General features: G+C 38.4%; 1 protein-coding gene across 2 annotated transcripts in view; it reads left to right on the forward strand.

The window, feature by feature from the left end:
• Positions 1-15465, forward strand: part of LOC142063197 (connector enhancer of kinase suppressor of ras 2-like) — a 214048-nt gene that overhangs the window by 174191 nt on the left and 24392 nt on the right. For both annotated transcript variants that reach the window (XM_075106632.1, XM_075106631.1), the window contains 3 exons: positions 11516-11577; positions 12926-13085; positions 14578-14651. In XM_075106632.1, the coding sequence (XP_074962733.1) occupies positions 11516-11577; positions 12926-13085; positions 14578-14651 (296 nt within the window). The remainder of the gene's footprint in view (positions 1-11515; positions 11578-12925; positions 13086-14577; positions 14652-15465) is intronic.

The raw sequence follows: 15465 nt of genomic DNA on the forward strand, positions 1-15465 counted from the left end.
GGCTGGTGGCCTCCTCGGCCACCTGGGCACTGCTGGCTCATGCCCAGCTGGCTGTCAGCCAGCACCCCCAGGGCCTTCTCCGCCGGGCACTTCCCAGCCCCTCTGCCCCAGGCCTGCAGCGTTGCCTGGGGTTGGTGTGACCCAAGGGCAGGACCTGGCACTTGGCCTCGTTGAACTTCATACAGTTGATCTCGGCCCATCGATCCAGCCTGTCCAGGTGCCCCTGCAGAGCCTTCCTACCCTTGAGGGCATCGACACTCCTGCCCAATTTGGTGTCATCTGCAAACTCACTGAGGGTGTGCTCGATCCCCTCATCCAGATCATTGGTAATGATAATCTCTAGGTGGATGCTGTGGGGAGAGAGTGTCAAAGGCTTTGTTAAAGCCCAGACAGACAACATCCACCACCTGGTCATAGAAGAAGATCAGGCTGGTCAGGCAGGACCTGCCTTTCACAAAGCCGTGCTGGCTGGGCCTGATCCCCTGGTTGTCCTGTACGTGACGCGTGAGCTCACTCAAGATGAGCCGCTCCATAACCTTCCCCAGTACCGAGGTCAGGCTGACAGGTCTGTAGTTCCCCAGATCCTCCTTCTGGTCCTTCTTGTAGATGGGCATCACATCAGCAAGCCTCCAGTCGTCTGGGACCTCCCCTGTTAAACAGGACTGTTGATAAATGATGGGGAATGGCTTGGTGAGCTCCTCCGCCAGCTCCCTCAGTACTGTCAGGTGGATCCCATCTGGTCCCACAGACTTGTGAGTGTCCAGGTGGAGCAGCAGAGTATAAACTGCTTCCTCCTGGGTTATGGGGGCTTTGTTCTGCTTTCTGTCCCTGCCTTCCAGCTCAGGGTGCTGAATACCCCGGGGATGACTGGTCTGACTATTGAAGGCTGAGGCAGAGAAGTCATTAAGTACCTCAGCCTTTTTCTCATCCTTGGTGGCAATGTTCCCCTGCCATCCAATAGAGGACGGAGATTCTCCTTGGCTCTCTGACTATATGCTTAGCAGGGTTTGCTGTGTTCTTTGATCTTCATTTTACTTTAGGATAAATTTTTTCTAGTAATAGGAAACCTTGACATCTGTGGAATCTAGACATGCATGCATAATGTAACCATGACATCATTACAGAGACCTTGGGTTTGAAGCTCTTACTCCACTTAGCTAACCACACAGGCCTGCAAGGGAAAGAGGAGGCAGAGAATTGTATCATTCGTGCACAACTGCTAGGTGAATAAACAGTTTGCACTTAGTTTGCATGTGAAAATGCTGCTTAGATTCTCTCTCATAACACGTTTTGTCTTTGTAAATATTAATGCTTAAAAATTGTTTTAATCATGTCCATAAGTGGCATGCTTTGGACATTTTTTTTTTAAGCTGTGGTTAATGCTGGAGAGGTGAGAAGAGATAAATATTTTGAAACTACCTTCTAGCCTTGACATTGTTTTGTCAACTTTGCATGTATAGATACACCTGTACTGCCACGGGTGCATCTGAGCTTGCTGGCTGGTACTTGCAGTACCAAGTCATAGTCTGTAGCATAGTACCGAGCCTGTAGCTGAGCCAGTGTGAAACCGAGAAGGGATTTCAAACCTCACTACAAAATACTCAATAATTAATTTGCGGTGAGAATTTACTTGTTGCAATGGGAATATGTTATATAAGCTCAGGAGGTTCTAGTAATCTAAATATGAATCATGAATCCAGGCAAGGTGGTTGTAAATGCATTCCTGTGACCAGATAGATAAATCCAAATTGCTACATACGTGTTCCTGTGAACAAGCCATAAGGAAGTTTCACATTGTACCTACAATACATTTCTGCAATAATATATTTTCTAATATGTCTTTTTTTTTCTCAAGTTAATGATGGTGGCCTTGACCCTGAGCTGCAACCAGTTTGCAGAATGTGAGACACGAAGGTTGAAGAGAGCTTTGCATCTAGATATTTACATTTCCCAAGTAATTGCCAGGTAAAAAAGAGCAGGTGGAGAGGTGCCATTTTCTAGCTGTTCCTAGCTGATGTGGGTCAACAGAGCTGTTATTCAGGCTCTCTGTGTTTCAGATTGCCTTATGCTTCTAAGTATCCAAGTGGCAGCAGGGATTAACAGTGTGTTTTCAAATGCAGACTTTGCTGTTGTTCATAATGTTTAACCAACAGCTTTGAAATTCTCTCTTCATGATCTGTGCCGTGTGCTTGAGATCCTACATTTATGTAACTTTATGAAACAGGGGCCATCCTACAGAGGACTAACAAGAAGACATCTCAAAATAGTCTTTTTATGGACTGTACATCAACTTGGACTTTCTGCATAAGTCCCCCATCAGAAGGCTTAGAGCATGCTGTACCTCGACAGAACGTGAAATATGCTGCCCAGTAATTTATACTCAGTTATCTCTATTCCAGGAGTAAATTCTGGTAAATAGTCTTATTTATTTACCTGCTGGGAACTTTTACAGTTCAAAAAATTATTGCAAATTGGAATAGGCAAAAGATAAGTTTGGATTGCTCTGTTTGGTCAAATAAATACAAATCGAAGAAATCACTAGTACCTAAAATTGTTGTTCAATCAATAGTAAATATATATTAGCAGTTTGTTATAACTAGAATAATTTCATATTATTTCCAGTTTACAATCCTATCCATTATTGCCAGAGAAGGATCTTTAAAAATAGTCAACGGTATAGATTGTAACTGTTACAGATACCAAAGATGAGTTGAAAGGTTAAGTAACAAAGTAATTATTCTTGTTTCTAGACTGTATTCGTTCAGTGGGATTTAGTATCTGTGTCCCGTCACCTGGGGAGAAGCCAAAGTGATAGCAATCTAATAAGATATATCAGAGAGATCAGTTTGTTCTGATACAGTTATAACTTTCATTTAGTGACCTTGAAGGTAATAGAAAGAGAATTGGGATGTTATAATTAAGAGCTTTGATAATGTAAGAGCCACTTTATTTTTAATCTTCCCTCAGAACACATCTGATCACGTTGCTTATGTCATCAAGGGATGCTTAATTTGTATGCAGCTGGTTAACATGAGTTCTTGTTTTCAGTAGACACTCTATAAATTTTCCAAGCTAAAACACGATTCTTTGTTAGAGTTTATGGGACAATAAAAGATGTCCTGTTGTCTTTCTATGGTAGAAAATGAAACATGTTCCTCAGAAGGAAAAGAGGAATGAGCGTCACCGTGGAGGCAGTATTCATAGTTGCACTTTTTTAGTGATGCTTGTTTTGCAAAGAAATGGCAAGACATTTCTGTTCACTGTAAGGGGAATTTTTGTGTGAACAGAAAGTGCAGGATCCTCAGAATTCTGATGACGATGCTCTTAAATCAATATAACTGCTCTGGTAGCAAAAGCACATGCAAATCATGATTCTTATAGCTTTTTTCAAATACATTAAACTGGAATATGGTACTTCTGCTATCCACCATAATTCTAGGTTTTTCCATTCTAATTTGTTTTCTAGAGATTCATTATTGCTATTTTCTAATCATACAACATTGTTCCTCCTTTGAAGTTCTGATTACAAATCTTACCACCAGGCTTGCGCTTCATTTGCATGTCCTTTGAGATGAGAGTTGGAAGTTGCCACACCTACTTGAGTCCTTTAAATTCTCAGTGATTTGCTTCCACCTAGGTCAAAGTCATTTCCATCTCTTTTTTTAGCTCATTCTTGTCAACCTTTCTACTCTAGCTCTGTGCTCAGCATCACCTTTCTGACTGAATACTGAGTCGGTAGGCATCTAGGACTGAGATCAGAGATTGTGTTTTACCCTGATCTGTGCTTGCTTCTTAGTACCTGCATTTCTCAAATTCTTCTTCCGTTTTTATATTTGTTTCAATTTGCGTACATGTAATTTAGTGAAAATTCTGAAGACTAGATAAGGTGGAGGCAACATTTAGTCCATAGAAATTCCAATATCTGACACACAGCTAGGCAGAGCATATCAAAACTCAGAATAGACAATTGCTGAAGTCCTTTATATTTCTGTCAAATAGGAATTCCTCAGAAATCCATTACAGGAAAATTGTATGACAGAATAAGTATTTTAGAATGAGCTTTATTATAAAACTAAATTTCATTTTAAGTTTTGCAGTTATTTGCGTAGTATTTTGCCTTTTTAATGCCATATTATGCAATGAATATTTCTGCAAACATCCTGAAATAATTATTTGATTTGTTATTGTTTTTTTTAATTGGTATAAGTTACTCATAAGTGACTGGTCCTCTTTTTTCTAGCTTCTGCAGTTTGTTTCACAAACAGTATTATGCATGAACAAGAAAACAAGCATTTAGTAGAAGATCATCTGTTATAATTGATTTGAGAAATATCAGTCCAGTCCGTTATAACCGTATCACTGCACATGCCTTCCCCCAACTCCCCCCTTCATTCTTTTCCCTTTCACCTCTGTAACAACTGTTTTCCTAAAAAGAAAGGTGAGGAGTAACTCAACCAAATATGATACAGAATATTTAAACCAGACTAGACAACACACTAGGGTTCCTCTGTGTCTAAATTAATTGGTTCTGTCACTTTCACATGGATAATTTACTTGTTAAGGAGAAGAAAAGGTCTGCATTTCTTCTGTGATTTGTAGATCTGAATATTTAAGGAAGAACTAGGTTTGGGGAGGAGTACTTGATAGACATAAAATCTTTTAAAAAACAAATTCCTGCAGACTGTTGAAAACCCTTCCCAAATAAAACAAAAATTAAGCTCAGCGTACATTAGAATGCCTATTCCTGACCTTTCATAAGATGCCAACTTTTGAATGGCTTTCCAAAGCCCGATTGCAGACTGCTTCTATAACTTCACAGCATTTTTTGCTGGTAAGAGCCTGTGATTACAATAAGGAGACGCATTATTGTGTTTGCATGGAAGCAAATAAAACTTGACTAAGGACTTTCCAGATAAAAACGCAGATGTATTATTCATATTGTATATTGGCCGAGAGAAAGAATGGAAGCATTGAAACAGACACTTTCCAGATGGGTCAAAGCCGTGATTAAAGAAACAGACCAGAAATCAGGGGGAAATGCCCAGAAGGATTGAAGTGCATTTATGGCATTCTCATGGGCAGACAGAAATGGAGCATTAATGACAAAATCTGCCTTGCAGCGCTTTGGGCGTCTGCCCATTCCTTTACCAAATGTTGTAAGTTGAACTTCATTGTTTTTCAGTTGTTTCTTTAGATCCTTGTAATCTACAAGACAGCTCAGAACTTCTAAGTCTTGCCTATTAACTTTTATGATTGTAATTTTAATGTTATGCATCCCAACTTTTCACTGCAGCCTGGGAATTTCCTTTGACTCAGGACCGATGGATGCTTTTAACTGACAATGCAGTAGTTGTTTCTACTGGTATATTTGATTTCCCATGACAATGGAAATCATCAAATGAGGAAATGCCACTTCCTGTCTTGCTGCCTCATGACAGTATGGCAGTATTATTATTATTATGACCAACAGAATCTGGGAATATGTTAAATATGTGCACAACCCTTTTATTTCATTTTAGTTTTGCCCTTCAATTTCTTTCCCATTCTTGCACTCCTGTTTATATGACATAGGCAAAAACATTCACATTTTTAAGGCTTTCCCACTTCTCTTTTTTTCTTAATTTTTGAAACATGAGGGGAAATTGTACGTCTAAGAATTTCTGTGCTAGGTCAGACAAAGCTGACCCCGATTCAGTGTCCTGTTTCCATCGACGGCCAGTCGTCTTTGTATTAGGAAAGACCTCTGGTGATGCTTCCCTGCCTTTGGAGAACTCCAGGGGAAAGCACAGATATAACATAGATAGTATGTTTGCATTTTAAAGTGTGTGTAAATTTTTGGTATCCATGGCATGCTTTACCTTAATGTTATGGAACTCTTTGCTGCAGGATGCTGTTAACACCCAACATTTTTATTGTGTGTGTTAATGAATGAAGGTTCAAAACAAAAGAAGCTAATTGCTAATTTTATATAATTTAGGTAGCCCCTTTATTCAAGGAGACATTGAGTATTTATTCCCTATTACTCTCTTCAGAACACTCCCGAGTACATAAACCTCCACAGCATTGCCCCCCATTGCCTTGAGAGGCAGACAGAGGAGTTTCTTTCCAGTTTCCCTCTGTCCCCTTTGACACTAAGTGATCAGAACTGTACACTATTAAAAATTTTGGAGGACCACTGCTATGACTGTACTTACCTAACAGCCTTCGCCACCGTAGTGTTTCAAAAGGATTTAGGAATACGACTGCTACTCACTATGTAGAGACATATTATGGTATGCACAGTATTCATATAAGAAAGGTGTGCAGAAAATGTCCCCTTAATAAGAGAAAAGATTACAAACAGGCCTGCTGAACAGGGGCTCTCTCTGGCTTTTCCCTTTCTAACCCAAAATGTTTTGCAGTACCATTGTGTCCTGACACTAATCACATATCCTCAAAGAAGTAAAACTTTGCCTGGACCTTCCCCAGGGATGTAGAGCTTCGAACAGCTCTCTGCAATAGCCCTTCTGCGAATTGAGCAGTATGCTGGTTTCTCTGATCAGGGATGTTGATGTTAAAAAGCATAATGGCTGAACCGTAGCCACAGTTGGAGCCTACATCAAAGTTGGTTTGGGAAAGTTTACTTCATTCATTTTGTTGCTAAGAGTTTCTGTTCTTTACATCAGGATTGTTCCCGGGTCCATGGAAAATTGTCACCGCACTTCCTTCCAATAGCAAATGTCACTGTTGTGTTCCTCGATTGCCGGCCCAGAAGACCCTGTTAGGGTATCAGTGTTGTAATAATATTACTGTTTTTCTCATGATCTAAATTTTCTAGTTAACTGCTAAATAGCTGTGATCTTCATGAATTTCCTGGTTTTAGGTGCTTCCAGAATATGAAAGAGGAGGTAGTGGGGAAAGAACAGAATAAAAGAAGGTATTAGACTTTGTACCTGGCGAACATATCTGACAGTCATGTCAAATTTGGCCTGAGAGTTACATACTTGTTCACGTCTGGGTGTTTATACACATGCTAACATTAGGATACCCAAAAAGTAACTCAAAGGAAGGCACAAACTAAGCAATTTGGGGTATCCTGGATTTGATTCTGTAATGACATGGGAAGGAACCAACTTGGCAGAATATGGAACATGTATGAGTCTCTCCTAAAGGTCAAAATAAAATATCAAATACATATATACAATATATACATCTATACAGTACAAATAAGTATGTTCAAATACAGATCTGTAAGCTGTTACATTTTAAAATACAAATTACTCTTACAACAAAATTTCTGAATTATTTATTTGTATTTCTACCTTTTTCCTGTTCAAAATGCTTCTTTCCTGTTTTAGTCTGGACACTGGGAATCCGTGATTCCTGTGCTAAGTGTTGTTGATGCTGGAAGAAATGCGCAGATAAGAGTTAGCCCTGCAACAAAGACACAATGATTTGTATGTCCTAAGGCTCTAGTCCCTAGGAGGGAGGAATTGTGTTGGTTGCTTTTGAATCAGGGTTGAGCATTTTTTAGGCCAGTGGTTGAATCGGAACCAGATATTCTCAGATGATTTCTGTGTTTTTAAGTCGGAGTATTAAGAATGGGTTTGTTTTTCTTAACAGCATTCGCACTGTTCATTGAAAACATGGTTCAATTTCCAAAGGGCCTTCTGGTTCCAGAACTACATTTTAAATAACTTTGAAACACAATTACACCTGTAAATGTACATTTGGAAAGGCACAGAGTGTGTGTGTGTGTGTGTATATGCACTACTTATTCAGAGTATTTTTTCCTGTAGTTATTTAACATCTTTCTTCCTCTCTGTCCTAGATATGCTAGTTCTGCCATTGACCGTCAAGGAAGCACATCCATGAGGAAGGTAAAGATTTATAAATTTACTTAAAAAACAAACACCCCAGCAGTTCACTGTCATATTTTTAAAAGATGTCACAAACCTTGAAATTTGTCTGTATTATGAAACATCTGAAAATAAAAAGCTAGGAATAATTTCCACATTCAGAAAAGTAGCTACCGCAACCACAGCAGGCCAGCATATATGCAGTACTTTTGGTTAAGTTTAGCAGGAACCTTAGTATGTGTTCTAAGATATGGGCTAGTTTTGGGAGAAAATATAGAAAAGCATAGAAAATATCTAGGTTGGAAGGCACCTCTGGAGGGAAGGTTGCCCTGGAGGAAAAGAAAATTCTAACCTCTTAACATATTTAAATAAGATGAATACTACGATAAGGAGATATGGGATTAAGGTTTTCAAAGATTTTTGTGGTACCAGCTTTGAAGGTCTTCAATGGAAAATATCTAGGCATCATTTTTTATTTTTTAGTATTTTGAAAAATATTTCATACAAAAGACAAACAACAAGACCTTCATTTATTGAATGCCTAGTTCTTCATTCCGACTTAGCACTTTTTTCACTAAACAGGTGCTAAATAACTTTTGAAAGTTGCCAGATGTCATTCTACCTCCCAAAGATTTACAAAGTGAGGCTAAAGACCAGCAACAATAGGGGAAGATATATGACTAGGTTTTCTGCGGTCTGTGAAAACCTGCAGTTGTGTTTATTGATACGGGGCCTCTCTGCCAATCCCTATCTCACCTGCTGCCTCCACTGGAAAACGCTCGGGCCTGTGGCTGTTCCCAGGCATCCTAGTACCACAAATAATCTAACACACATGGTCTGAGGAAATCAGCACTCTGTGCCCTATGATTTGTGTTCTTTGCTAGTGAATGCACCGATGGCTGTCGTTGGAATTTGTTAATGGTTTTCTTTAAAAACTCCAAACTCTCAAAATAGCAGAGATACACGCAACCAGGTGTGCATTGATAGGCGTGGCTCACTTCACCCTGACAGGTAACCGGATCTCTAGTCTCCAGGGCCTTTGTAAAACATGGCATAACTTCTCATTTGGTGATGCTGTGATAGCACTCCTACTGCTACACTGTGATTATTCCAAGGTCTCATTGATTTAGCTTCATGCAGCACAGATTCAATTCGATCCCTTTTTTTCTTTTTTTCCATGGTGTGCTTCTTGGTGGGGTGGGGTGGGAGAGCGTGCATTTTGTTTAACATTCTACTTTGTGGTTTTGAGATGAGAACTTAAATGCTGACAACCACAATATGTACTCACATCATCTCAGTTTCCCGTAGCAACTCTGAGTCATTTTGAAGTTGCAAGTTCTGTTTTCTTAGTATTTACCACAAAGTGAATTATATAGTGGTTCATTTATCTCTCAGAATATGAAGCCTCGATTTTGTAAGTTAGGAGTGCTAATTAAGTACTGATTCCCAAGGTATCACAAACCTTTCACTTTCTCTAGTTTTCTTGCTTTGAATACATTGTGTGTCCATAAACAGTCTGGTTAGCAAGCCAACATTAAACATAGTAAGACTAATTAAGTTTTGTTTTTAGAAGAGCTAATATTTTCTGCTCTCCTTGATTTGTTGTGCTTTTATTTTCATTATTTTTAAAACTTTTCTATTGAATGACGCATACCAGTTTCCAGTGAGTATCCTAAGGCGTATATCCTCCAGTTTTTCCATTTTCTTACAGTTCTTCATATGTAATCACAAATGAAAACTGTAGTTTAATTATAGGGGTTTATTTCATCACTCTATTTTTAGCCTAAATTGTGGACAAATTTGCTGATATCTTTTTCAGAAACCTGCTCTCTCCTAATGCATTTTTATATAGAAAGAGGAACATTGAACAGATTGTTTCAGTCACAGTCACCACAGAACTGCAGTTGGCACACACGACTGACCAGTACTGCTGCTGTGGCTTGCAATACATCAGTTTAAATGCCCCCAATGTTGCTGTGCACCTTGAATGCTTTGTCACAGGCTCACTTTTGGTTTTTCATTTTCTGACTGTTTTACTATGTTTCCTGTAGCACAGGAGCAAGCTTTAATCTTTGTCTTCTCTAGTGCTCCAAACAAAGAGATAAATTTGTAGCTATCCAGTAAATGGCGAGCATGTACTGTCTTACGGTGATACAATGCATGTACACTTACAGAGCTTGTCACCTGTCAGAATTACAATATTTTTGTGAAGCATTCACATACTGTGACTGACTGGGAGAACAGTTGGAGATAAATGGAACACAGAAAGCTGGTGTTCTCTGAGCCAGTGCTCTCAGGAGTCAAGAACTGCTGATTTCTGCAAGTTACTGGAAAACGTTCATGCTGTTCAACACTGTGAATGGGCTAAATTGCAGAAGGGTTACAAATAGGTCTGTGCCTGTGCAAAACAACTCCCTCCTCCTCCACTGTTATTTAACATAAAACTTTGCTTTTCCCATAGTTGGAGTCCTGTTTTCAGCTGTTGCTTCTCTATAGCGCTTAAGCTGTAATCCTTTGTTACCATAAGTATTAATTGAAACAATTTTTAATTTTCATTATAATCCTCAGTTATTTTAAATTTTAATATTGTGACATTTAAACACTTGTTTAATATGTTGTACGACAGTTGTTAATAAGGACTTTTGTAGCCTGTGTTGGCTTTATGGCCACACGGTGAGGAGCTGCCATCAGGTAGGGTAAGCAGTCGGATGGTCTCTGGGAGAAGGTAATCACCTGCAGTCATACCACTTGTTGTGGTAGCACGGAGTTATCCCCTTCAGTGACTGAGGCGCCCTTCTTCTAGGCCCTCTACTGAGCTGAGTCTTATCTGTCACAAACGAAAAATTAAGAAAACTAAAAAGAGGGCCCTTTCTATGCTAGCCTTCGCCTGGACCTGCTGGTTTATCACCCTGTCAATGCCTGCTCGGTTTTCTACTGGTAATGGCAGCACCAGGAACCAATCGGGCAGCTACTTTGTTGTGTTGACCTGTAATTTTCCCCCTAGCGGTCACACGTTTGAGGTAAATCCCTACTGCCTTTTGAGTAGTATCCCTGCTTTTAAAGGGTTTAAATAATGAGATGCTTTTCAGTTTTTCTTAAGAACGTGTAATGATTTTATAGTGCAGCCACAAAAGAAAGTTTTTTTCTCCTCAGAGTTCCTCTGTCAACCTAGCAACCAGCCAAACTTAATTGTTTCCTATGACTGGAAAAAATTAAAGAATGTGACTTCAACAGGTCATTGAACACATTACTTTACACATTAACTGTATAGTGTTTGTGATGGATACTTCTTTTTGATGAATATTTGTATAACTAACGCATACTTACAACAAACTTCAAGTATCATTCATTTTATTAGGTCATTCACAAGTTCATATCCTTTGTTTTCAAACTACTGCATAATCATTTGTGCAAAGAATCCTTAATGATTTTATTGCAATGATAATTAATAACTGAAAAAATGGGATTTTAATTGGTAGATTTAGCTCTGTGTTGTTTTCTTTACAGTGTTTTTAAGAGTAGTAAGAGAAAAATGACAAAAAATGAGATCCTATGGTAACTGATCCTATGATAACTAACCCTAAGATAACCATGGAGATGATAGCGAATGCCAGCTGTTTCTTGTTACTACTATAACCTGCACTAGTTTTTCATAATTTTTTTTTTTTTCCTTACAGTCATTCCATTACGCTTCCCTCAGGGTAAAAAGCAGAAAATGGTCAAAAGGTAATTTATCTGAGTTAACGTTTTTAAACTAGAAAATGTGACTTCTCTGGTAATAAGTGATCTGGATCAAATGCCAAAGTTCAATGTAATTCAAATATTTCTAAATTTGATAGTTAATGCCAAAGTAAAATACCAAATTGAAATACCAAATAAATGTGTTATAAGGTACAATATTGCTAGGCTCAGTGGTAAAATTTCCTCTGACTTAAGTAGAAGAAAGGTAGTATCTGTATAATTTGCCATTTCCTTCTGCTCTGTTTCTTTATCTATTCATGGTCTGTTTGAGACTGTTAAAAGAATGAACATTTGAAAAACAGTTACAGCATAATAAATTCATATGAATGTATATGGCCAGCGAGCTCTCTTTATTGGCTTAGCCTCCTTTCTATGAAAATTTTCCTTTTATTGTACTATACATTTTTAATACTTCCAAAGCTGACCAGGACACAGCACAGTATCTTATTCCTAAAAGAGTAAAATATTAAGAACAGGGTTGTGGGATGTTGCAGATCAAAGGATGGTGTTTTGATGTTATCTAAATTTCTTCACTGCTTCACAGCTGTACAAATATAATTCTTATAGCAATATAAACTTATTTTCACAGAAAAATGTCTAATATTTTAAGGAAATTTCCTACAGAGTCCTTTCCAGGAAAAAAAATTACCATAATTAAGAAAAAAACTGTTCTTATTGATTTTACAAGGCACACATAAAATTTTAAGCCTTTCAATTAGGATGTATTGAAATAACAATGAGAAAAAAAACCTTCTCCTGGTGCTGTGCCTTTAAAGAGGATGCAGTAAAGTTAAAATATTGTTGTTCAGTTATTAAATTCAGGATAGAAGAAAAGTGGATGATCTCTTTTTTTTATTGGCTATAAATATTGACTATAAAAATTGAATTTAAAAATTCCCAGAATTGACAGGCCTTCTATCACTAAAAGTACTAACAGGAGATATAGGGAAGCAGTAGCATTTACATCTGTGTACAGATTAGGTCATACCCTGAGTTTCAGATTGAGGGCTAAATGAATACAGTTTTACTTTGGAATGATGATGCCCATCTTAATGGGATAGAAATGCAGCCCTAAGAGGAATGAACCCTCTAAAGATTAAATAAACCATAAAACATAAAACAGGCCCTTTTTATTTTGTATTCGTGCTGAACCCAAAATTGCAGAGCATTGTCGAATCTGGAAATTGTTCATTCAATCCCCTCTCCCTGAAACTGGGGGGGATTTTGAATGGAATCATCATTAAAAATTAGTAGTGTGTTTATATTGAGGAAAGTAGTTCTTTCACTCTTTCATTCAGTGAGATGTCTCACACTACGGTCGCATTCTCAGGGGGCTCTCTAACAAGTGGGAGCAGAAGACGGATTTCCTGCAAAGACTTGGGGCACGGAGATTGTGAAGGCTGGCTATGGAAGAAAAAAGATGCCAAAGGTTATTTCACACAGAAATGGAAAAAGTACTGGTTTATTCTCAAGGATTCGGCCTTGTACTGGTACACAAACCAGAATGTAAGTATACCCTGTGTTTGGAGAAAGCCAAAATTAAACCTTAAGGTTTGAATAAAGGCTATTTTTACTACATGAAGGGATATGTTGGTGAACTGCCACTTTAATTGCCAGGTCTGGGTCGCTCTAGCTGGAAATATTTCAAGAGAAGTTATTTTTTAAAGTCTCCATAGTCCATGTCCAAGCTTAATAAAATAGCAGACATTCCTGGCACTCTTAAAGAAATGAATACGTCAGTAGTTAATAGTTTTCCACAGATGATATTTATGTGGACTAACACCGTGTTCACAGGCAGCTCTCCTTAGTTTCAGTCGTGTGGGGAGACGTATACAGTGTAACCTTTCATGTCAGTTAAGCATTATGTGAAGCAGATGTGAAAATCTGAATTTGCAAATCTCTTTATCTGGAAGTTATTCTTATATAGAAGTTCCTCTTGCTTTTTGCCAAATTAGTCTGGAGTTTGCAGTTTCTCATGTGTAAAACGCTGCTCTTGGCAAAATGTTATTGAAAACCACTGGGCCTACGCTTGAGCAATCTGCATATGTGTAGGAAAAAATAATGGAGGGGAGAAGCCAAAAACTGTTTGACTGCTCTTCTTCCATTTGTATGCACTGAGCCTCAGTGCCTGATCTAAACTGTCTGCGTACAGCCTGCTTTCATTATGGATGTTTTAGTACATATTTTCCATTTTCTTCAAGAGGACAATTTTACTAGCATAATTATGCTCAGTTTTACTATTTCCTTGTCAGCCCACAACAGTAATGTTTCAGCCTGTGGCTGATAAAGGCCTTCAGGTTTTGTGTTGCACGTTTTGTTTGTTTGACATTGTTACGTGCAAGGTGGTAGGCATTATGTGTCCCACTGATTTTCAGTCTGTTGTTTACAGCCAAGCCATAATTCATAGTACACTTGCTGATACTTTTCAAAACTCTGACTTGTGTTAATACGTCTCCTTGCTTTTCCCGGTAAGTTAATTCAAAAGAGGCAAAAAGTGAAAAAAGACACTTCCTAGTTATTACTTTTCCATTTAATCACTGGTGAGCTCATCGTAGGAACCTTCTCAACTGTTATTAGCGGGGGAGATGGTCTGCACAATCGTGACTTTAAAGGAGACATCCACAAAACGCTTTAAAAGTGTAGACTGTATGATGAAGAAACTGAGAATTCCTCGCTGTAGTTGTTGATGTCTTGGATGCTATTTTATGTGCTGCGTATGATGCTGAAAGGTTTTTGGTAATCTTCAGCAAAGGGGAGTTAGGATGACTGTGGTTCCTTTAAGAAACTGTCCGTTTAGTTACTTCATAAAAGTTATTAACACAGAATGATGAAGTAAATAATTTTCTTTTTTAAGTAAAAACATTTTGGGGAAAATACGTGCCGTGTTTCAGTGATTGGGTGGTTGTTCTTAGTGCAAGACCCACAAGGCTACAGCTCCCTTCTCTCTTCTTTAACTGTTCATTCTTCTTCACCATCACCTTCTCTTCTCTTTTGATAGGATGAAAAAGCAGAAGGATTCATTAGTTTACCTGAGTTCAGGATAGATAGAGCAATTGAATGCAGAAGAAAACAGTAAGTAACATGTCCATTATGTTTATAAATTAAAGGATCGCACTTGGAAGTACACAAAGTACTGGAAATTTGCAAAGCCCAGAGAAGGAATTTACACAGAAAACCTTGAAATCTTGAAACCTTGAAATTGGATAACTCTTTGGTCAGCTTTCCAGAGAGCCCTGTTACAACTTGAGTTAAATAGTAAAGCAAAAACCAATGAGTACGTTAGCCAAGAGATAAAACTTTCCTAGTTCAGTATGGGCATCTTGGTAAGAATCAAGTTTGCAAGAAACAATTACCACAGGAAATACCATTAAAAATATCATAGCAAGGGATGGTGAATATAATCTCCATTTTCTCCTTTATGGAGGAAGCTTATGTACCCAATATTGTGTTATTCTCAACTGCTAAAATAGTTAGGCTCCACATGCAAAACGAACTGTGCGTTACTGGCACTGCTGCAGTATGGTCCCAGTAAAAAGCATATGCTAAGCTTTGCTGCACTTAAGGCATGTTTAATAACAGACACTCACTGGAAATTGTTTGCAAGCGGTGTTGGGATTGGAATTCATCTCTGTCAAACAGCAGGTTTAACAGAACAATTCTAATGCGTTGAGGCTAGCACTTTGCCTGTATCTCCTGAATTATTTGCATGTGTCTTCTGTATGCTGCGCCTGGATTTTTAAAATGTGCTGCCACGAGGAGCTACATAGAATGGCATTAAAGACATTCTCTTACTAAAGCTTTCCTAGTTATAACTAAGTATCCTGAATTTTTGTTGTGATTTTCCAATGACTAAATGCAGTTTTGGTCTGAGGAATACAAGTCCTAC

This window comes from Phalacrocorax aristotelis, chromosome 11 (genome assembly GCF_949628215.1).
Source record: "Phalacrocorax aristotelis chromosome 11, bGulAri2.1, whole genome shotgun sequence".
NCBI classification, from domain to species: Eukaryota; Metazoa; Chordata; class Aves; order Suliformes; family Phalacrocoracidae; genus Phalacrocorax; species Phalacrocorax aristotelis.